The 24,689-nt window shown below is 37.4% G+C and overlaps 1 protein-coding gene across 3 annotated transcripts in view; it reads left to right on the top strand.

Moving 5' to 3' along the window:
* Positions 1-24,689, top strand: part of sema3e (semaphorin 3E) — a 273,165-nt gene that overhangs the window by 144,324 nt on the left and 104,152 nt on the right. For all 3 annotated transcript variants that reach the window (XM_062981861.1, XM_016993947.2, XM_008111441.3), the window contains exon 5: positions 21,109-21,202. In XM_062981861.1, the coding sequence (XP_062837931.1) occupies positions 21,109-21,202 (94 nt within the window). The remainder of the gene's footprint in view (positions 1-21,108; positions 21,203-24,689) is intronic.

Genomic DNA, 24,689 nt, shown 5'->3' on the forward strand with positions numbered 1-24,689 from the left:
GAAGATTGGAGTACTGTTCCTTTATCAAGGGGGCACTAGAGAGAGAGATAATCCATTTTCACTGGTTATTCCTCCTCCCCACTTCCCATTTCACAAATGAGGGTTGTTTTCGGTGGCCTAGGGGGCCAGGCTGTGGCACAGGCTGTTGAGCAACCAGCTGCAACAAATCACTCTGACCAAGAGGTCATGAGTTGGAGGCCAGCTCGGAGCCCCATGTTTGACTTGTCTTTGTTCTATGTTAAGGCATTGAATGTTTGCCCTATATGTGTAATGTGATCCGCCCTGAGCCCCCTTCGGGGTGAGACGGGCGGAATATAAATACTGTAAATAAATACTGTAAATAAAAAGCCTTGTGACTTGAAGGTTGGGTTGCTGACCTGAAGGCTTCCAGGTTCGAATCCCACCCGGGGAGAGCGCGGATGAGCTCCCTCTATCAGCTCCAGCTCCATGCGGGGACATGAGAGAAGCCTCCCACAAGGATGGTAAAACATCAAAACATCCGGGCATCCCCTGGGCAACGTCCTTGCAGACAGCCAATTCTCTCACTCCAGAAGCAACTTCGGTTGCTCCTGACACGAAAAAAAAAAATGACAGGGACATGGGTGGGGACAATCACAGGAAAACAGGTAAATGGTTTTACTCCTTAAACCCCCTCCCCCCATAAAATCAACTATCCTTCTTGCTCCAGCGCCCCCTGGTGGCCTCTACTTGGATAATGGAGCAGTACCAAGATTGGTAGTGTGAAGAGCAAACATTTGGAGAAGGACACTCCTTACTTTTTTAGTGATATCTACACTTCTCAAGGCAAACACATACAGTCTACCTTGGAAAAAGTCAAGTTCATTGTGTAGAATTTGTTAATAAATCATGTTTGAATCACTTTCATGAGTGGCCCCATATTTAAAATATTTTATGTTGAGAATACTTCAGTAGAATAAAATTTCCAAATAGTTTCCCAGGTATTGTGTAGTGGTTTGGGCATTGGACTAAAGCTCTGAAGGCCAGGGTGTGATTTGCTACTTGGCTGGGTGATGGAGTCACACACTGTCTGTCCCAAAAAACACTGCGATTGTTTCACTTTAGAATCACCATTAATTGGAAAATGACCTGAAGGCATGCAACAACAACTCTGCATGTATATTTAAAAAACAGCTTTATATAAAATATATTGAAGCGTGATATAAAATACCTTGGTTAGGATCCACTGAATTTTCACTATCATCAAAGGAGGGCATGATCTCCTCTTCTGATTTCAGCCACACCACCAATGATGAAGAATGAGGAGACACAATATTGGATTAAGGCCAATGGTGTTAAAAATAAGTTTAGCCTCTGACATTCATGATATCATCACAATTAACACTCTATTAAAAAAAAATGTGCATATGGTGAGTAGGCATACTTTCTTTTTCAGCCAGGGTTTAAATATCAAAGAAATATAATTATCTTAATTGAAAACAGCATTTAAATTATTAGAACTTAATTAAAGATTGCTGTCACATAGTACAGGTTGTGCAAATTGTTGTCTTTCCCCCAAATGATAATATCTGTTAATTGAATACTAAGTCAGATTATCTCTTTTAACTTTTATGTTTGTTGTGACTGCATGCAAACAATAGTTTCACAAGATTTCACATGAATTTCAAAAGTGGTTAAAGATGTAGACAGTTGAAAAAATGTATCTGATGCTACTATACGATTTCTACACCCAGGAAACAAATGAAAGTATTGGTTGACTGCATAGATTTATCAAATGAACCAACTTTTGCTTGCAGACAATAAGTGGATGACTTCTTGTGAGCTGCATCTAGGATGGTACATTTGATTTTTTTTATGTTGACAACAAGAAAATAAACAGATTAACAGGAATATTGATTCAGCCATTTTACTGTTTGTTTGTTTTTTACTTTTTGTTTTACTAATAAGTCTAGTGTCCCCCAATTTCGTGGTTCTCACATCTTATAATATGTGTTGAGCAGCTTTGGGTTTTCCTTTACTTTTTGGGCACATGAATAGTGGAATATATTTTTTTTAATTTGAGACCATTTGTATCACTAGCCACAATGCTACTCATAATTGTCCTCTTCCAGGGCTGTAGCCAAAGGGTGGGGGGGGGGGAGGGGTTCAACCCCAACCCCAAAATTATTCAGGTTTTAAAAAAAACAACCTTGTTTACTCATGAATTTTAATTGATTAACCAAATCCCCATGAGTGTCCACTGAAGTTTATCGATGGAGCCTGATGTCTAAATTATTTTTCATTATGGAACTACTCTTTATGATTCGCTTAAAAGGTTTCATTCCTCCCCCCCCCCACCCCAAAATAAAATTTTCTGGCTATGGCCCAGTCCTCTCCTCTATCTTAATAGCTTGTTGAGTGCTATCCAACCCAGGAACATCATCTTCTGCCATTATTGGATTGTTTCAGCATAGGGTTTTCATGGTAGAAGACATTCAAAAGTATGTACTGTGCAGCATTCTGTGCATTACTAACAAGTGTTAACTATGGTGCCACTACTGCTAAGTTTTATTAGTTTACATTATTTGTTATTCTAACACAATATTAATTCTTGTGAGAAGTAGTAGCTGTCTTGAATGGGAAGGGGAGTTTTTTGCTAACTTTTCATGTCATTTTATCCTTTCAATTGAGGACCTGGGACTTTCTTGTATTGGATCTCTACTAGAGATCTTTTAATTAGCCCAATCTTAAGGGGATTTCTTCCATTATCTAAAATGGAATTAGCTCTATAATGCTCCCATGCCAGATTCCTGTGGAACCAATTTAAGTGCATCACACCTCTGCATCTCTCTTCTTTCAAGAAATACAGCAGAATTACCTGTTTACTGTATTAATTGTTGTCCTTTGACACACTTTCTTCTAATCATCAGATTGCTCATATTTGATGAGACCAACTAACTAACACAGGATAACAGAATCTAATGATTAGAAAGAAGTGTTCAAAAGAACAATTAATGTAGAAAGCAAGTGATTCTGCCACATCTCTTAGAAAGAATGAGCAATTCGCATCTGGTATTATTTATTTATTTATTTATTTATTTACAGTATTTATATTCTGCCCTTCTCACCCTGAAGGGGACTCAGGACGGATTACAATGAACACATATATGGCAAACATTCAATGCCAACAGACAAACAACATACATTAGACAGACTCAGAGGCATTTTTAACATTTTTCCAGCTTCACGATTCCGGCCACAGCGGGAGCTGTTGCTTCACTGTCCACTAGTGGCTGTACTTCCTCATTCCTTTCCTTTGATGGCAGTTTTATGGTGTTGTAAATTAGTTAAATTATCCTCCCGCATAAAGCGTACCTAAATTTCCCTACTTGACAGATGCAACTGTCTTTCGGGGCTGCATAGGTCAACAACAAGCTGGGCTATTTAATGGTCGGGGGCTTAACCCGACCCGGGCTTTGAACTCATGACCTCTCGGTCAGTAGTGATTTATTGCAGCTGGTTACTAGCCAGCTGTGCCACAGCCCGGTACAATGATTCAGGCCTCAGAAAATCTGAATTGAAAAGAAGTCCCCAGCTGGCATGTGGAATTATTTAGACAGACTTTGAACTTGCAAAAGATGGTCTTGACTTGTTTTATTTACTTACTTATTTACTTCATGCGGTTCATTAACAGCTTGGGACTGATTGTTCGAGCCTCCTGCGGCACCAATTTAAATGCATGAAATTGTGCTGCAGTTTCACTGCAGCTTATAGTTTCTTATAAATTGAGGAGTGGAATGCAGCAAGTCAAAAATTTCAACATTGCCTATTTGATTATATAACTGGATTTGCTTGAAAAGGTCTAACTGGTCACTTTGTGACTGATTTCATGACCAGACAATGACTTAGTTCTGTGTCTCTGGGCAAATACTTTCAGGGGAAGAATTTGTTACACTTTTTATCTCAAGGAGGGCTCACTTCTGTTTGATCAATGAAACCATATGTTCTCTCTTTCCAAGGTCCGGTACATAAAGCTACAGGGATGAGGTCATTGGGAAATGCATCCAGGAGAAATAATTACATAGGACTACATTTGTCTAGATTGTAAAATGATATATCAAAGAGGATAGCTCTGAATAACACAAATAAACATTTGTACTATCACAGCTCTCAACAGAACAGAAGAGATTTGGAAGAGTATCTGAAAGCCAAGCTACTGGGGACATAAGTGTAGGCAAAAAAAGGAGAACTGTGAACAATACTGTAAATGAATTTTTATCAATCTCACCTAAATGGAGGCCCTTAAATGAAGAGTAGCTCTGTAGGCTTTTGTTCGTATTCAAAATGATGGGTGGTTGTTGTTTGCAACCCATACTATGTACAGACGCCCCACCAAGAGCAGTGAAATCATAGAATTATTGATTTGGAAAGGATATTCAGTCCAATTCTTTGCCACGGACAGCAAATCAGAGTTGCCAATGAAAAAAACAAGATTGTGTTTAATGATTGTGTAGAATAAGAAATTTCAACAGGCTGTATTATCTGGTTGCATGACTTGAATTTCTCTCTTCTACACAAACTTGAAACGTACAGGAAAACTCACTGGTTGTGAATCTGACAACCGTAGTTAATCATGCTTAGCTTGACTATAATTTAACAGTCCTATTTATTTAGATGTAATCTCATATTTTGCACAGAAAAGAGCTTCTTTCAACATTTTTACAGAGATAGTTCAGTAATTCTTAATTAAATCCACATGAACTGAATAAACAGGACTCTAAATATATTCACTCAGAAGTCATCTCTCTAGAAAAAAATCAAACTTGATTTCTGATCTAATATGTAGAATAAGAGGGGATGATTCACAAAGAAGTTTTTTGTATACCTGCTTTACGATCCCATTTCTCAAACTCAGCTCAATGTTCCTTTGGATGTAATGCTCATTGTTTTGATCATAACAGCTGTGAGATATAATGAAATGATTCAATTCCTTGAAAATCCTAGTATGATGGCACGCCCGAGTTTAAAAGAAAACTATGATGTCTGGCTTTGCTCGGGGGCTATCTGAATACCTTCTGTTGAGATCAGTTTATTGGAGTGTCAGTTTAGTGGATTGTCATTTTTATTTTCCTCTTCTAAGTAATTAGCTACTGGTTTCTTAATTTCTGTGTCTGTCATTCTCTTTGTAGATTAAGATCAAATAGCTTCATTTATTCTTTCTCTGTATTTTAATATGGGAAATTATCAATGTGATTATTATCTTTCTTTTCCTATTAAAAAGTTTACAATCAATGCTCGTTGTTTGTTATGAATATTTTGGTGATATTATTAGCAAAAAACTTAATTTTTAATAATCATATCTTACACTAATTTAAATTCTGTTCTTCCTTTTAAAAACATTAACTTTACCTCTTTATATACTCAAGTGATACTTTGCATTCCATGGTGATTAATTAATTACTGCTAATGTGAGAAAATAAATAAGTAAATAGCTTGTTTTTATCTTCTTTGAGTTTCATGTAGTTCACCCCACTTGACAATTAATGCTGTAACTTTTGATGACTCCCACTGAGCTTCAAGATGTGCTTATGCTGTAAGTGCTAGGCAACCACAGGAAAATGCTGAGGAATAGGCATTTAATAATATTTGAGAATGAATCCTGAAGTATTTCAAATTAATCATTTTTATGAAGAGCCACTTCAGTTTTCCTTTTTCCTGTCTCAAAAAGGTCAGCCCCTAGTTGATACCGTCTTTTAGTTCTCTTGATTTTCATTTAACAATCCATGTTAAATGATAACATCTTAGAAGTAATAGAATTTGTAAAATTGCTATAACTCAGCTTCTCTTTATAATGCATAAATTCCAGCCATAAAAATAACCATGGTTGCAAAAGATCTATATCTTAGCATTTATAAATCCTTACATGGCTATTATTGCTGAACGGTCTGAATTCCACCCAAGTACACATTTTTCATGCAAAAAAACTATTGCCAAAATTGATATTCAGAATTATGCCAAAAACACCTCACATGTATTTCTGTTTTTTTAAAGAAACTATACTGACTGCATTTTTAGGTAAAGGTAAAGGTTTTCCCCTGACATGAAGTCTAGTCATGTCCATTCTGGGAGTTGGTGCTCATCTCCATTTCTAAGCCAAAGAGCTGGCATTATCCGTAGACACCTCCTAGGTCACGTGGCCAGCATGACTGCATGGAGTGCCGTTACCTTCCTGCCAGAGTGGTACCTATTGATCTACTCACATTTGCACGTTTCAAACTGCTATGTTGGCAGAAGCTGGGGCTAACATCAGGAGCTCACCCAGCTCCCCGGATTCGAATCTCCAACCTTTTGGTCAGCAAGTTCAGCAGGTCAGCGGTTTAACCCACTGCACCATCGGGGGCTGAGTGTATTTTTACTAACTCAAAATAAAGTCCTGGTGATTGGTGATCTAGATTGAGTTTTCTTGTGGCGAGAAAAAGCAAAGTACTGTATAAATAAACATTTTAAAGTGCTGGCTTTGGCCTGCAAAACCTTAAATGGCTCTGGTCCAACTTAACTCTTCGAACGTATCTCCCCCACGAGCTGTCAGGCAGATTAAGATCTTCGAGTGAGGCCCTGCTCTCAGTCCAATTTGGAGACTCAGCCCACTTCTACATTGCCCTTATATCTCAGGATCTGATACCAGATTATCTCAGATTATATCCAATTTTATCCTAGATTATATGGCACTGGAGACTCATATAATCCAGTTCAATACAGATAACCTTGGATCAGATCCTTTATACAGAGCCCATGTAAAAAGGTAAAGGTTTCCCCAGTCATGTCTGACTCTGGAGGTTGGTGCTCATCTCCATTTCTAAGCCTAAGAGCCAGCGTTGTCCGTAGACACCTCCAAGGTCATGTGGCCGGCATGACTGCATGGAGTGCCGTTACCTTCCTGCTGGAGCGGTACCTATTGATCTACTCACATTGGCATGTTTTCGAACTGCTAGGTTGGCAGGAGCTGGAGCTAACAGTGGCCGCTCACGCCGCTCCTGGGGTTTGAACCTGGGACCTTTCGGTCTCCAGCTCAGTGCTTTAACGCACTTCGCCACTGGGGCGAAGTGCGTTAAATAAATAAATAAACAAACATAATAATAATAATAATAATAATAATAATAATAATAATAATAATAATAAGCGCCCAAAGACCTGGATAATTGAATGTCATCCTCCATGCAAGTTAAGTATCCCTTATCTGAAATCCTGAAATGAGAAAATACTCTAAAATCTAAAATTGTCCACATAGTACCTGAGATAGCAACATCTTTGCCTTCTGATAGTTCAGCGAACACAAATTTTGTTTCATGTACAATATTATTAAACGTATTGTGTGTAAAATTACCTCCTATCTCATGTGTGTAATATCACATGTGTGTAATATATATATGAGACACGTCATTTATGTGTTTGGACTTGGGTCTGTCTCCAAAAGATCTCATTGTATATGTGCCAGCACCCAAAAAGAAATCTTTTTTAAAAATCCAAAATAAGAACATTTTTGGTCGTACATGTTTCGAATAAGGGATACTCAACCTGCACCAATCTGCCTTCATTTTACATTGATCTATTGGTACCTGGAAATGTGTCATCCTTCTAGTTGATGGTTTTTGTTCCAGGGATTTACTAAGCAGCTGAATTTTTCAGCTATGGCATGCCAGTTATGGAATACCCTCCTTAGGTAGGTTGACCTAGGGTCAATATTATTGGCCTAAGTGTAATTGTTAGCCTCAAGTAAAGTAAACAAATCACTTATTGAATCAACAGAACTCACCTAGGTATTGACTTTTCACTCATTTTATGGGTACACTATGATTGGGGCTAAAAATTCATTTTAGGTCATTTTCCTTTATATACCAGGTATCTGAAATATGATCTGTTTGCAGTGAGAATAGTCTTATTCTTTTACTGGGGTTGCACCTTTAACAAATGGGTTTTGTGAACTTATCTAGAATGACTGCTTGGTTAAGGAAACTATATAAATAAAGCAAACCAACAAATACATCAGTTTAACTGATGGGTGTAATCATGCTTTTGAAAAACAAAAGCATGATTATGCCCGCTGGTGAGTGTCTCCTATGTGTCACGGAATGAATATAAATATAACCACCTTTTCTCATTCTAGCACTCTCAGCAAAATCAAAACAACCATGAAATGAGGTGTTTTGCATGCTACTCACTTGCATTGACCTGGAAGAGATTTAAAACATCCCTTAGAGTACTTAATGAATGACAATATATTTGAAATATTGACATGAATAATGCACATTTTAATTTTCTGTGAGGTGACCAGATGAATATTCCTTTGCAAATGAGTGCTACAATTCGCAGTTATTGGGAACCTCAGTTAATGTTATTGCTCAATATTTGCTTTTGTTATATTGGCTTTAGATTGAATGGAATGACAATTGTTTTGACCTTTAGCAGGAGTCATGTGTATACAGAAGAAAGCTTACATGAGCCCAAAAACACATTTGGAAATAATACATCTCCATACTCCTATATTTATCATTTTTTTAATGATTATTTGAATACCATATCTTTGCTCTCTAGCATTCTCAGGAAGGATTAAAATTATGCAAAACCATTAAAAGATAAAATACCAGTCACCACATGATGTACAAATAACGTTCTTCAAAACAACAGTTGAAAAATAGCAATTAAAACTAAACTAAAACAGCACCTAAAACACTGCAAACAAAGAACACTCAGATAGAATAGTATTCAGTCTGTGTCCAAGCATGTTCTGAGAAAAGGCAACCCATAGTCTAATTAAATGGAAGAGTACCTTACTCAAATGTACAAAAATCCTTTAAACAATGAAATAGAAATAGCAGTTGTTAAGTGACATCATTTCATAAAACAGTAGTTGGCACAAAAATTAATGCAATGCAGCATCCAAACGTTGCAAAAAGACTGCTGTTAAACTGAATGGGTTTTACTCCATGCCTGAATGTGTTAAGATTTGATTTTATCTATGCTGGGGAAAGCAGAAGAAAGGTTTCCATGATCTCAGTGCCACCACTTAAGAACCAATGACACTTTCCCAACTCCTCCTGGTTGCAATGTAAAGGGGAATATAGTACAAGAAATCCATTCATAATTTTTCTGTTTATTTAAAATATGACTGTATTGCCTCCCAACCCACCAGGGCAAGATAGAAATATTTTTAAAACTTATTTAACATGTTTTTCAAACTAAAAACAGCCTTAAAAATCCTAGGATTTCGTTTTGAGACAATTGAAACAGCACATTCAAACATTTAATGGCATGCAAAACAACACTATTTTGGATGCCTACCAGTTGCTTAAAACAGATGGGGCCACCCTAAACTTCTGTGAGCAGGGAGTTACACAGTCAAGACCCTTCAATGGAGAAAGCCCTGTTAGGTGTAGCCACCCTCCAAACTTAGCAAGGTGTTGGGAGATGAACAGGGCCTCCTCAGAAAATCACAAATTTCTAGCAGTCTCATATGGTAGGAGGCAATATTTCAGCTGTCTTGGCTCCAAGTTCTTTAGAACTTTGTAGATCAAGGCCACCACATTGATTTAAGATTAGAAGTATATTGGAAGTCAATTCCTGAAAGACCGCCGCTATATGGTCTATAAAATGCACTTACTTCGACTTCAGAATATTTTTCAAGGGCTGCCCCACATAGAGCTCATTACAATAGCCTACTCTAGTAAAGGTAAAGGTTTTCCCCTGACATTAAGTCTAATCGTGTCCAACTTTGGGAGTTGATGCTCATCTCCATTTCTAAGCCGAAGAGCCGGCGTTGTCCATAGACACCTCCAAGGTCATGTGGACAACATGACTGCATGGAAGCGCCGTTACCTTCCCACCGGAATGGTACCTATTGATCTACTCAAATTTGCATTAGGAATCTCTAGGTTCTCCAGCACAATTCTATGATTAACGTGCACCAGAAATTCACCATAGAGTTGTGCTGGAAGATCTTGAGATTCCTAGAGAGAATACTTCTCTAAACACTCTTAGATCCTCCAGCACAATTACAGGATGTTCACTATAGAATTGGACTGGAGGAGATTCCTAGAGAGGTGTTTTCTCAAGTTAAAAAAAATAGCATTTTTATTCATGGTTTTTTCCCTTTCATGGGTGTCTTATGTCCCTAAACCCACTGAATGTGTCCTGTAAATGGAAATTATATTTTCTGCTTTCAATGCCAGCACTTTTGTGCATTTAAGTTATGTATGACTAGATTCAGATTGGATTTATGGATGGACTGGCCATACCGCTTTACTTCAGAGATGGCCAAAGTGCAGCCTGAAGGCTTCATGCAGCTCCCAATGGTATTTTTCAAGCACCTGGTTTATGTATGTTTACAAAAAATCCCCTCTTCTATGATTATATGATTCTAATAAAAATGTTTTCCCACAAAATGATTTTCTTCTTCACAAGATAAAGGAGTGGTCTCATTTTTGACAATATGGGCAAGGTTGTTAGTGCAAATTTAGTCAGATTTATTGTGAGAAGTAAAGAAAAATCCCTTAAATTAAGGAGGTTCCCAACCTTCACTCTTCTTTTGTGTTGGTTTATGAAGCCTATGGAAGAGAAGATTCTTAGAAATTGACCAGCTTAAATGCTGGGTCAGATTTCACATAGAGGCTAAAATGGTGATCCAAGCCACTTGTCTTTTCCATGTCTGATACTTCCTCTTGGATTCACAGAGCACTATAACAAATATTGGCACAACCTTTTCCTTCTATTCATAGAAAAAGTGTTTTGCTAGTTTTAGGGCCAGGGTTTTTAATGCATATCTAGAACGGAATGTAAAGGCTACTTTAACTAATCAAGCTTGTAATGTAAAGGAAGAGGATGTGATGTGAAATGTAGATTAGATCCAAAGAAAAGAACATAATGAAAAAATAGAAACATGGGGAAATAACTTTTAAAAAACCAGCAACTCTGTCTTGGCATCATTGATATATTGTTTACTGTAGATTACTTAAAACATATGTTTGAATCTTTATTTGAATATATTCTGTACTATATTTGGGACAGATGATGTTACCAGATTTTCCCTCATCTGCAGAGATGACGCTAAATATGTTCTGCATAATTTTTATTGGAGAAGGGTGTACCAATTGATCTCTGACTTGTATCTGATTTTTAAAATCTGAAAAACCACAGAACATGTCAGTAAATCAGCATAAAATTTGAAATCTTGATTTACTCCAAGCACAGACTCCAGACTGAAGTCTTAATTCTGTGACCTCACAAAGCCAAATGTTCCAATTCATCATAAAAGGGTATGGAGATATATTATAGGGATATAGTTATTCTAAAGTGAAGCACACAGCTAAGAGTCTAGCAATTAACATTTTGGGTAATATCCTTCATTTCTCACTTTGCTGAAATCACCTATCACAATGTGACAGAGAAGACAAATTATAGGAAAAGAAACTATTTTGTATCCCAATGAAATTCTTTCAGTAACGAAGATATGGATAATTTTGGGTGTGTGTGTGTATATGTGTGTGTGAGAGAGTGAGAGTACTACATGGCATCAAATAGGCTCTTGTTTGACACATTCACTTTGGTGTAAATTGGGTCTCAAATACTCTCTGCCAATATGCAAACCTCATTTATTTCACTATGGTTGTCATGATTTTTCAGGTTTTGTAAGTTAGTTGAGATGTGCTACAGGCTGAGTATATTAATCAAAGGTAGAGCAGAAAAGCCATAAACCAAATGTGTTGTGGTGTGCAACAAGCTTCTGACAAAGTTCTACTATTGTTGATGCTGATGAGTTTATTTATGGTTTGATTCACAACTCTGGCTTGGTACAACACAGTTTCAATTCTCCTTTAGCATTTCTCGTGAGACTATGCAGCCCACTGCAAATTTGGGTCCTCTTGTGAATATAAAAAGGTAAAGGTTTCCCCTATCATTAAGTCCAGTCGTGACCAACTCTGAAGGTTGGTGCTCATCTCCATTTCTAAGCCGAAGAGCCAGCGTTGTCCATAGACATCTCCAAGGTCATGTAGCCGGCATGACTGCATGAAGTGCCATTACCTTCTCACCGGAGCGGTACCTATTAATCTACTCACATTTGCATGTTTTCGAACTGTTGGCAGGAGCTGGGGCTAACAGCGGGTGCTCATTCCGCTCCCGGGATTTTGGTCTGCAAGTTCAGCAGCTTAGAGCTTTAACACACTGTGCCACCAGGGGCCTCTTGTCAATATATCCATCTGATATTTTCAAATACATTTGGCTCATTCACACAGTTGTAAATCACTTGGAAATCATAAGTACAGCAACATATTGCAATAATAATTGTTGTTTTCTACCATGATCCAATATTATTTATTCAATCCAAATTGCATAGTAACAAAATAGTCACACATTCAAGGAACACAGATCATTGAAAAAATAATGGCAGTGTTCATTCTCATTGAAGATGCCTTAGGCGCTATAAATCAAATTTGAATGTTTTTGTTTTTCACCTAAGCTATATTGATAGGGAATAATCTTCTGTTCCTCCTTACTATGTTCTCACAAGCTAACAACTGGGAAGAGATGGAGATATCACTAACAGCATCAAAACACTACATGATATCCTCTATCATGTGATTTTTTTTCTTGGATTCTCACAAATGGCATTCTCAGAAATGGAAAAACAATTGCTAAAATTGCAGCTGATATTAAGACATAGCAATATAATTTAGAAATTGACATCACATGAAACTTTGCATTCAATCTGTGGTGAAAAACTCCAGTGCTAGGCACTTCAGAGCATCCTGCCCTGAAAAGATGTGATGAAAGGGGGAGAGTACAGAAAAAAACAGTAAATGCTGAAATTTTACAGACCATTTCCCCAATGAATATGTGTATCTGCAAACATTTATGAAGAATATGCTTTGCTTTCTGTCAAGCTGGTTAAAATCCACTGAAAAAACATTTCTGGATTCCAGTGAAATATACATTGTGGTCCACCTTAACTATGAAGGGTGATCAAAAAATGTAAACCACAATATTCAATCAAAAAATGCAGCTGTGCAAACATAGATAACGAAAGACAGTACAAACCGTTGCCTAATTGTCTTGCTAGGCTTAAGTCAATATGCCAAGCATTTCATATAAAACAGAATTCTTTATAATATAAATGGAGAGAATTTGATCTGAAAGCAGTAAAACTTAGCATCAAGTAAAATGTTTCATATATGGAAATGGTTTATTCAACCCAAGTTTTTAGTCTGAAGTATGAATGTAGTGAAACTTTGTGAAAATCACTCCCCCTGCAATATATGAGATATGTAAAAGAGAATTATATCTTTGTTCATTTAGTATTTTTGTTTGAAATACTCAGAGCAATGCACATTTAAGATAAAGAATTATAATATCCTTTTTGCACTTGAAAGCAGTAGCATATTAGACATAGCAGAATGAAAAATGCCTAGTTTTAAAAAAGTTCTGGGCAACCAGAAAAATCAACCCTGGACTTGAATAAACCACTAAAACTTTGTGGAGGGAAATTATAAAGATCACAACTTCTCAGATTGTGAGTTTCATAGCAGGGATATAATAACATGAAACCTCTACTCTGTGCACAGAAGCACAGAGAGAGGGAGACAGAGAAAAAAATGTTTTATAAAGGAGGTTACATGGAGTAAGGCATCTGCTGCTGATCTAGATAGGTGCATCCAGGATGCTTCCTAATTATTATGTATAGTTTCAGTGACTGGAGTTGACTTTTGGAGCAGATAGATCAAATCTTTTAAATCCTACTTTAAAACAGGAGAACAAAGTATATACCCGATCCTTGATCCATACAACAGACAAAGCCTGGCTTCATTCAGGAAGCAAGGTGTCCAAGAAAAATCTGTTGGCTTAATGTGTTGTCGAAGGCTTTCATAGCCGGAATCACAACCTCTGAGGATGCCTGCCATAGATGTGGGTGAAACATCAAGAGAGAATACTTCTGGAACATGATCATACAGCCCAGAAAATACACAACAACCCTCTGTTTACTTACATAGAAGATCCTATATTGAAGTGATAAGATCTTTGGCTTTTGTAAAATAAATAAATAAATAAATGTGTGGTTTTCTGGCATTGTATATTTCTGCCGCTTCTGTGACTGTTCATTTGTATTTTGATTCTGTAACCTACTTGTCAATGGATGTCCAGAATCGGCAGCATCCACCATGGTCCTTTTTATCCTGGGCGACGACCGTGCCAGTATAGACTTTGTTTTGCTTTGTTTTTCCATAATGCTAATGGGTTAGGTGTTCTTAGTTCCACTCCTCAACTGAAACCTCTCTGGCTTGGTTGGACCTGCCAGTAGTTACACTACCGCCAGCACAGCTCTCAGCATCCTTGGAGCAGTTAAGCGCCCCACCACCACCACCACCACAACAAGGTGACAAGGTGTGCATCGAGCACAACAAGGTGGCATACATCACATAGTCCTAAACACTTGAGAAGTGTTCAACTTGTGATTTTGTAATACGAAATCCAGCATATATATCTCATTTGCTGTGTCATACTATGTCTTTGTGTCAATAATAATAATAATAATAATAATAATAATAATTGTTATTACTTTATTTATATCCCACCACCATCTCCCAAAAGGGACTCAGGGCAGCAATAAGGACTTTATCATACACAGCTTGCAAAGTCATATTATCATGTGTAATGACATCTTTGGTATTCTTAGGTGATCCCTCGTAGCTCGAGGAGGATTGTCTTCCATCTCTGGTGCCTTGGGGGTGTGTCCATAGATGGCTGAAGAGACTTATTCTTGATCTGCATGTTCTCCCGCAGTGGGGACATCAGTTTCCAGGTGGAAGGCGGTCCCGGTCAGGGTTGGCTTGACGCTCCTTCCTCTTGGCACGTTTCTCCCTTAAGCCCTCCATTTGTGCCTCTTCGAACTCCGCAGCACTGCTGGTCACAGCTGACCTCCAATTAGAGCGCTCAAGGGCCAGGGCTTCCCAGTCCTCAGTGTTTATGCCACAGTTTTTAAGGTTGGCTTTAAGCCCATCTTTAAATCTCTTTTCCTGCCCACCAACATTACGTTTCCCATTCTTGAGTTCAGGGTAGAGTAGCTGCTTTGGGAGACGGTGATCGGGCATTCGGACAACGTGGGCAGCCCAACGGAGTTGGTGGCATAGGAGCATCGCTTCAATGCTGGTGGTCTTTGCTTCCTCAAGCACGCTGACATTTGTCCGCCTGTCTTCCCAAGAGATTTGCAGGATTTTTCTGAGGCAACGCTGATGGAATCGGTCCAGGAGTTGAATGTGACGTCTGTAGACCGTCCACGTTTCGCAGGCATAGAGCAGGGTTGGGAGGACAATGGCTTTGTAAACAAGCACCTTGGTATCTCTATGGATGTTCTGATCATCAAACACTCTCTGCTTCATTCTGAAAAATGCTGCACTCACAGAGCTCAGGTGGTGTTGTATTTCAGTGTCGATGTTGACTTTTGTGGAGAGGTGGCTGCCAAAGTAGCAGAAATGGTCAACATTTTCTAATGTGACACCGCCTTTGGTATTACTCACTGCACAATGCCATGCCTATCCTGCCGCTGCTTCATCCCCACCCATTCCAATAGTGCTCCTATTAATTGATGGGTGAAACTCATTAGTGTTCCTCAATTACACTTTTTCAATAATGGATTTAAATATGAAAAGTTCCCCTGCCACAGTTCTACAACTCAGGTAGTCACTTGATGTGATTGGGTGTGATTCTACCATACCACAGTTTTGCCCTCCCTCCTTCCCTCCCTCCTCCCTCCCTTTCCCAAAGAAGCAATGGCAGCCGTTCCTCATGAGAAGAATTCTCCCTGTGAAGAGGGATTCTCTTTGGCAAGGCACGGGGGATGCAGCCTTGTCCTTTCCCCTAAAGAAGCAATGATAGCCCTTCCTTGATGGAAAAAAACATGTCTTCACAGGGGAAGATATGCAGGAGTCAGAAGATGGAGTTCTAGCTAAAATGTGGCGAATGAAGGTCTACAACCATATATCCCTAAAGTGTGATTAAGACTGATGCAGAGCCAGTATTCTTCTGTAATTAAATGAGCGTAATTGTGATGGGACACCAAGCTCATGTGATGAAGTCCTTGTTTCCAAGCAGAAACCCATATTTGCAGCATTTTGATTGCATGGGTTTCAGTTTGAACTATGAGTCTGAGCCTAGCTCAAAAATAAATGAGACTCAGCAAAAAAATTCTGTCTTGATTTGGTCTGTGAACATATCAGAACCAGTTCCTCCTTTTCATAATTTCAAGGCATTCTCTCTTTCTCCCTCAACCACATTTATACTCCGATGCCCTTCAGGCTTCAGCAATCTGTAATAAAAGTAGGAATCTCCATGGGAAAATGCAGGAGTCAGCATAGATTGTTTTGTCTAAACTTGATTTTAAATAGAAATGTGCAAAAGTATAATGTTCCCAGTCTCGCCCTATATAATTCATTTTTCATTCCCAACTACCTATTTCAGTTTAATTTATCTTTACATTGTCCCGGTGTCAGTAAGTATTACTGGTTTAAAATGTCATGCAGTCATAAAGAGAAAGAAAATATCATGGCATGATTTTTTTTCCAATCTTGTGACCCTGACGGATCAAAGCTTTTACTTTTAAGAGAGTACAGCCTGAACAGCTAATAATAATTTACTATTCAAAAAACCAATCTTTTCTATGAACCATGTTTCCATATGGAGTTGTGCCAAAAACAAATAGCTACTGGAAATAATATGTAACTGCTGTCATTTTGACATTCTTAGAGCTGAGTGACTCCAGGTTAAAGAAAAAGCCATGAAGTATGATTTTGATCATGCACAGCTTCATTTGGAACTATTATCTGGCATTATTGTAAACCTTTGCTTGGAGTGAAAAATGTTATTGCTCCTTTAAATAGTTGTTCCCTTTCTCCCTTTGTTGCCCCTTATCCCTGGAACTGTATTTTAAAACATCTGCTTAAAGTAAGTGTTTTCTTCCTTCTAATAGCTCTTTGAAAGCTATCTCTTCCATTTAAACTTTGAAATAAAACCAAAGTATTTATGACTCTATTATAAAATAACCATTTTCAGTTGCTTATACCTACTTTTTCTATCCTCCTCCTATCATCTGTCTTCCTTCATGATCTGATAGCAGTGATCACTCTTATTTGCATATGTTCTGCAATTACTATAACTTCATGTAAAATTAAAGAGGGAAAGAGGAGGAGAAAAAAGATTGGAACTGGTTCAAAATGGACAACAATTAGCATTTCTATTAAAATTGGTTAACTAATATGAAACAATATATTTTGCATTTTGCTTAACTACACGCCCTATGTACACTGCAATATAATGCAGTTTTAGAATGCAGTAAGATTGCATTGAACTGGATACATGAATCTATACTGTCAAATAATAAAATTCAATGCAATTAACTGCATTCTGAAACTGCATTATATGGCTATGTAGGTAAGGCCAAGAGTACTATCATACTACTGTCATGTTTCCAGCCTAATGAATCCCGAGGTTTGCAATTTAGGAATGGGCATTTAGAATTTTCTGCTTGAGAGCTCCTGCATTATACGTGTCTTGAAAAGTCTCTATAGCATGCAGTTAAAGTAGTATGGCATTATAATGTGTGAAAGGTCCCCTGAGTCTGTTTTTATAATGAAATGTTCACATACAAGGCAATGTATATGACAAAGAAAAAAGCACAACCCAGAATAATGTTATCCGTGTAAATGAGCAAGAATAGTTCTTCTTAATGCTGTGCCTCTTTAGAAGACATGGTTTATGTCACCTCTGAATTCCGCTTTATTTTCATATCAAGATACATACATTTCTTTCATATACAGATGTTAATTTTTATAGGAAAAAGTCACATGTGGAAAGTTGTTATTTGCTCGATATAAAAAGGCTGGTGCATAGTTAGAGGAAAGGCAGACCTAGAGGAAGTTGGACAGCTAAGCTCCAAAGCAAACCTCTAATCAAGGAGGATTTTTCTCTGATCCACAAGCGGACTTTAATGAAAGCCATGCCTTGCACCTCTGTAATGATACTTTATTATCTGGGTGAAAAATATTCAGGCCCCCTCCAATGAGGAAACAGTATACTTCTGTCATAGATTTGAGGCTAGCTTTAGATTCAATCCCAAGGATCATATTGTGCCTCTAACTGGAAATTGTTTTCTCAATAAAAGACTGTCCTGTCTTATAAAGTCTCTGTGTAAGAAGATATGCTACTTCATATTAACTCACTGGATCTACTCCTGGCACCAGAGGGCAAGTTAGGACTATTTAACCTATATTTAAATTGTGGAGCATTTGCTTTATCAGACCCTTTACAAACATATCCCTCAGTTTGTAAAACCAATGTTCTGCTTTATTTTATCTTATTTGGACTTGTTTTAAAACTTTTAAATTTTCTCTGTCCCAAAGTGCTGATGGCCCAAAATAAACTGCGTGGGATCAAACAATTTGTTATTTGAGGGTGGGGGATGCCACTGCAGTTGATCTCCAGATAATTGCATAGTATAACAGGTTAAACACTTTCATTGTTTGAGGGTGATGTTACATCATTTCATCTTATGAGCTAGGCTGAGTTAATGTTTTTTTAATCAAAGGTAATGTTTTCCAGCAGTCATTGATATTTTCATTGTAAAGATCCCCAGTCTTCAACAGAATCTTTCTTTAAATCAAAAAGATGACTTCTAATATTGTTGGGGTTTAAATCTAATTTCAACAGGCCCTTCTGTTTTTGCCAGTGCAGACAGATGATCCTAATACAGTAGAGTCTCATTTGTTCAACATAAACGGGCCAGCAGAACGTTGGATAAGCGAATATGTTGGATTAAGCCTATTAAACATCAAATTAGGTTATGATTTTACAAATTAAGCACCAAAACACCATGTTATACAACAAATTTGACTGACAAAGTAGTTCAATACGCAGTAATGCTATGTAGTAATTACTGTATTTACGATTTAGCACTAAAATATCATGATGTATTGAAAACATTGACTACAAACATGTGTTGGATAATCCAGAACGTTGGATAAGTGAGATTCTACTGTATTCTGTCTTGATATCTATTTTCTAGAAAGCTAGGTTGCTACAATACCTATCTGATAAGACATATAAAAACCCCTATGCAAAGCTTCCTTTGATGGTTATGGCATTGATGTTTCCTCTGTTAGAAACTAAAAACTATGAGGTATTTTATTCAAAGAACTTTCTATTTGTATAACTGCAACCTGCTCACCCAATCCTTTTTAGTCAGCGCCCTAGTTGCATAACATGTAGTCAAAGCCTGCTTATCCTTTACTTTCAATTATTTTAGAGTTTTGCCTTCTCAACTGTTAACTGGTCCTGTTGCTCATAAACACCTTTCAGCAAAGGCCTGCATATGGAATAATGAGAAAATGAAACCAACTGGCATGTTTTGTGGGTATTCATCAGTTGACGCTTTCTCCTTTATTGTGTACTTCACCTACTTGATCTTTCAAGTTCTAGCCCAATTTTTTGTTGTCAGAAATTAATGGTTCACATTGACCACTTTGAGTCATTTTGGGAGAAAGATGGGGTACATGAGTAGGTAAAGGTAAAGGTTTTTCCCTAACGTTAAGTCCAGTCATGACCGACTCTGGGGGTTGGTGCTCATCTCCATTTCTAAGCCGAAGAGCCGGCGTTGTCCATAGACACCTCCAAGGTCATGTGGCCAGCATGACTGCATGGAGCGCTGTTACCTTCCCACCTATTGATCTACTCACATTTGCATGTTTTCGAACTGCTAGGTTGGCAGGAGCTGGGGCTAACAGCGGGCGCTCATTCCGCTCCCGGGATTTGAACCTGGGACCTTTTGGCCCGCAAGTTCAGCAGCTCAGCGTTTTAACACACTGTGCCACCAGGGGCCCATTTTTCTGCGAGTATATCACAGAAAAAGAAACAAATAATTGTAGCAAACAGTCCATCATTTGTTGGTGCTGGTGAAGGGCCCTTACACTATTATCATATTATTTGAATAATGAAAGAATACTCATTTCAGTTGTGTTGTAATAATAATAATAATAATAATAAGAAGAAGAAGAAGAAGAAGAAGAAGAAGAAGAAGATCCTTTATTTATATTCCGCTCCATCTCCTTGGGGGGACTCAGAGCAGATTACAGAATACATACAAACATTCAGTGCTGTCACAATTAATAACAAAGACGGGCAATAGATAGAGGCTAAGTTTCCTGCTTTTTCATCTCCGGCATCTGATTGATTTTGTTTTGGGATGTTGACTGTGTGAAACTGTGCATTTAAGGTTTAAAATGAAAATCAAAGCACCGTCTACATGCTTTGTACCCTTTTCTTTAACTAGCATGAACTGAATGCTTTTATGCTACAGGTAGAGATGTAAATCACCTCCTTTCTCAGTCTTACATGCAAGGAGTTATAATTGCAATAGTTTTCTTGCCACTGAGAATATTAATCCATAGTAATGTCCTCATATTCGACTGTCTCACAATGTTCTGGAGTAACTATTGTGGAGAAACATTATCCGCAACGTTTTATTTCAATCATCATCAAGACTTATCAAAAAATGCTGGAACAATATATTCCCCTCACTTTTCCATCATTCCCTCTTCCTTCTTTCCCTCCCATTTTCCTTTTAGAGGTATGGAATAGTCCTTTTCATTACTATAATTCTTTTTTTTAAAAAAATCAGAAAACATAAAATTTGCTTTTCAAGTCATGGGATCATCTCGGCAAATCACGATCCAATTTTAAAAACAACAACAGCTGAAAGAGCTTCAGTACAAACCCCAAAAATTACTACCTAAAGATCCCCAACAAAAGGAACAAGTGACTGCAGAGAGGACAACTAGCAAGAACCAAAGAGTTGTATGATGACAGTCCATAACTATTTAGACCAATCTGGAAGATTCCTCACTCTATGTCTCTATACATGTGGAAAAGACCAGATGGATGCTGAGATCTGGATCTGTCCCTTTGGCAGCCAATTGGCACTTTTGAATGTTTGGGTAGTGGGAGAGGACTGTCAGCATCGCAATATGATTAAGATTTCATTGGTTTAATTTTGTTTCAGTGTATTTCTTTATGAACAACTCATCCTTATAATGCTTTTTGTTCCTTACTTTAAAGGATCATCTATTTCATCTAGAAGCTCACAGACTGGAGAGGGGACGTGGCCGGTGCCCATTTGACCCCAGTTCCTCCTTCATCTCCACTTTATTTGGTAATGACTTGACATATAACAGAAAAAGTCGTTTGATTTCTTTTCTTTAATTCTCTGTGGAGTTTGCAGTACCCGTTTACAACCTTTGATGTGCCAATTCTGGTTTTGCTTACATTCAAGTTACATTGTACATTGTATACAGATTAATGACTGCCTTATGTATTATAGTCCTGTGCTATCATTTGTTTTGGGTTGATATTTCATTGCCTCCAAGCTCATTTCCTTCTCTTTCCCCCACAAGGGATCCTGAGCCTAAAGAAAAAAGAATACATTGCATCAAAAAACAGTAGAGTCTTACTTATCTAAGCTAAATGGGCCAGCAGAAGCTTGGATAAGCGAATATCTTGGATAATAAGGAGGGATTAAGGTAAAGCCTATTAAACACCAAATTAGGTTATGATTTTACAAATTAAGCACCAAAACATCATGTTATACAACAAATTTGAGAGAAAAAGTAGTTCAATATGCAGTAATGTTATGTTGTAATTACTGTATTTACAAATTTAGCACCAAAATATCATGATATATTGAAAACATTGACTACAAAAATGGCTTGGATAATCCAGAAGCTTGAATAAGCGAGACTCTACTGTATGTGTATTCTCGGTCTACTTGGAACTGTTATTCTCCTCTGCTTTATATTTGTTTCTCTTCTTTCTGGATATCTGAAATGGGCTTGTGCCAATTTTAATATTTTTTAATATTTCTCAAACGGTACAGTTTTCAAAGACTATTTTAAATCAAATTAAATACTGTAAGGTCAGGTGTGAGTGTTTTGCACAGAAAAATGTGTTGTAATATCATAAAATTATCATAAAATGTGTATTTTTAAAAATCAGAATAAGTTTAATTTCAAAGATTCTTATCTGTTCAGGATTCTCCTTATCAAGGTTTCCAAATACAGTGGAAACTTAAGAGTACAGTACAGTCTCGCTTATCCAACATAAACAGGCCAGCAGAACATTGGATAAGCGAAAATGTTGGATAATAAGGAGGGATTGAGGAAAAGCCTTTTAAATGCCAAATTATGTTATGGTTTTACAAATTAAGCACCAAAACATCATGTTTGAAATCCAAAATACCCGGAAGACCAAAGTTGGGAACACACTGATATACTGTAGATTAACCATTTCTAGAATCCCATATTGAGCATAGAAGAATGGCAACACCGGAAAACCAAAGTTTGCTAAATACTGATATTTGTCAACTGTCTCCAGAATCTCATCTTGAGCTGGGTGGCGCTGTGTTGGGCTTGGCTTGTGCCTTCCAGTTTAGCAGAATGGGGCTGGACTATATAGCCTCTTAAGAGAGGGGGTTTCTTGCATTTCTAGGATTCTATGCCTCTAATTATCCTTGCTTAGGTTAGAAGAGAAGGAGGAGAAGAAGGCCAGAAATGCAAGTTGCTGGAGGCAGGATACAAAAATAAAGTTATTATTATAAAAAATAAAGTTATTATAGCTAGAGCTGCCACATCTGGCTCATCTCATACCCTCAGATTTTCACTTGTTAAATTGGATGAAGGGAATCCTTTGTGATGGTGCTTAGATAAACTAAAAGATACTATCTGACACTAGAATGGAAGTGCCCAAAAGTGGATTTAAATTAGTGGTTTCATGGGTGGTACAAATACATTGGCACATGGTGGAAACTATTTAGATCAGTACTATGTGGTAGATAAGTAGTTAATTTACTCATATATGTAGTTGCATACATCTTGTATTGTTAAAAAAAGGAGCTGTGATATGGCATACATTACTTTTGGTGCAACCTTCATGCATTACTAATTGAGAAGAAGGAGGTTTTTCTTTCAGTTTAAAGTGGGCACTGGACAAATGCCATAACTTTTGTTTTTTCAGCATCCTTTGAAAGACAACTGTCTTGAGAATTCAGTTGTCCACAAATGTATTCAAATTAAATCTGGCAATTTGCATTTGTTTGTATTATAAACTGGAACTTCTTCTTTTTCATAATCAGACAGAATTGTTTAGAGGAGAGCTGTGGACTGTTTAGTATGCATAGGAAGCCATTTTATAAAATCAGTAAAAATATCAATTAAGCAGCCCATGTCTTCGAAGTTATTTTTTTCTCAAGTGGGGACCGGGAAAAACTGACAGTTGTGCCTACTTTTTCTTCTTGCCCTTTCCCCCTCCACATAACTCCATCGGTGTTGTCATGTCTCTTTTATGTATTTCAACATCTCAAGGTTGTCCTGATCTTGTGTGGACGGTGCTTTCCAAGGTGCTGAATCCTGTGTACAAAATAGGATCAACATCTTTGATAGCTTCTTTTAAGTTTGGCCTAAACCCTGGAATTAATTCATTTTCCCACTGACATGGGGGTCACCACTATATTTTTATATACTCACTGATACTCATTCTAGAGTTACGAGACAGAGAAAATGATTACTCGAGTCTTTGGAGACTCTATGGTTACAGTGCTATCTGAGATATTGTTTCTAAGAGATTGTTTTTAAAGCCCTGTTATAACTGTCTTTGCAGTTGATTTCACTTACAAATATGTTCTTCGACTTCAGTAATGCCTGCATTGCAAAACAATGTTGTTCTCCATTAAACAAAGCCTAAGGCAAAACTTCACATGGGCTGGTTAGTACAAGCAAAGGTCTGTCAGTTTATTATAACAGATTTACTTCCTGAGAGTGTTCAAAGCCATTATTTAGCTTTCTAGTGCCATTAATTTCAAATACATTATCTGAATCAAAATGAAATCTTCACTTTTCTGGAAACTGCAAGTATGAACTGCAAATCCTCCAGAAAAATAATGTAATAGTAGTCATGAATGTTGACTATGTAGTTTTTAAAAAAATAGTTAAATGTGTCAGATTAGTTTTGCTTAAGGTAATGCTGAAATGGACATGTGTGCTTTTAGGTTAAAGAACAATATCATATCCACAAAGTTTTATTTGAAAATACACTTTATTTTCTTTCCCCAGTATAATCAAATGATTCCTTCCTATTGTTTTGTGACATATGGGCACCATCTAGTGACAAATATATGAAAGACACTTTGAGAAGCAGAGACCAATATGCATGTTATCCATGAAACAAAACCCCATATACCTTTATTATGACCACCCCATTTTTATGTATACATATATTTGTGTGTTCATTTACGTCTTGTTTATTTAAATCTTGCCTTTCTCTCAAGATGGCAGATTCAAGGCCATTTAAAAAGGACTGAGCTAAAACATTAGTTTACAAAAGTTAAATTAATTAAAGAACAATCTTGTTTTGTAAATGGTTCACAACATTTGAAACCTAAATTTCCAGCAAAAATAAAACAATACTTGCTCAATAATTATGTCTGCTTAAAAGTGAAAAGATAGCAAAAAGGGAGCCAGCCAGACATTTCATGAAATGGAGCTCCACAGCTTGGAGCAACCACAAAGAAGGACCTTTCCTGAATCCTCAGCAAACTAATATCCAAAGATAGTGGATATGAGAAAAGGTTCTCACCTCCAGATCTTAAA

This window comes from Anolis carolinensis, chromosome 5 (genome assembly GCF_035594765.1).
Source record: "Anolis carolinensis isolate JA03-04 chromosome 5, rAnoCar3.1.pri, whole genome shotgun sequence".
NCBI lineage: Eukaryota > Metazoa > Chordata > Lepidosauria > Squamata > Dactyloidae > Anolis > Anolis carolinensis.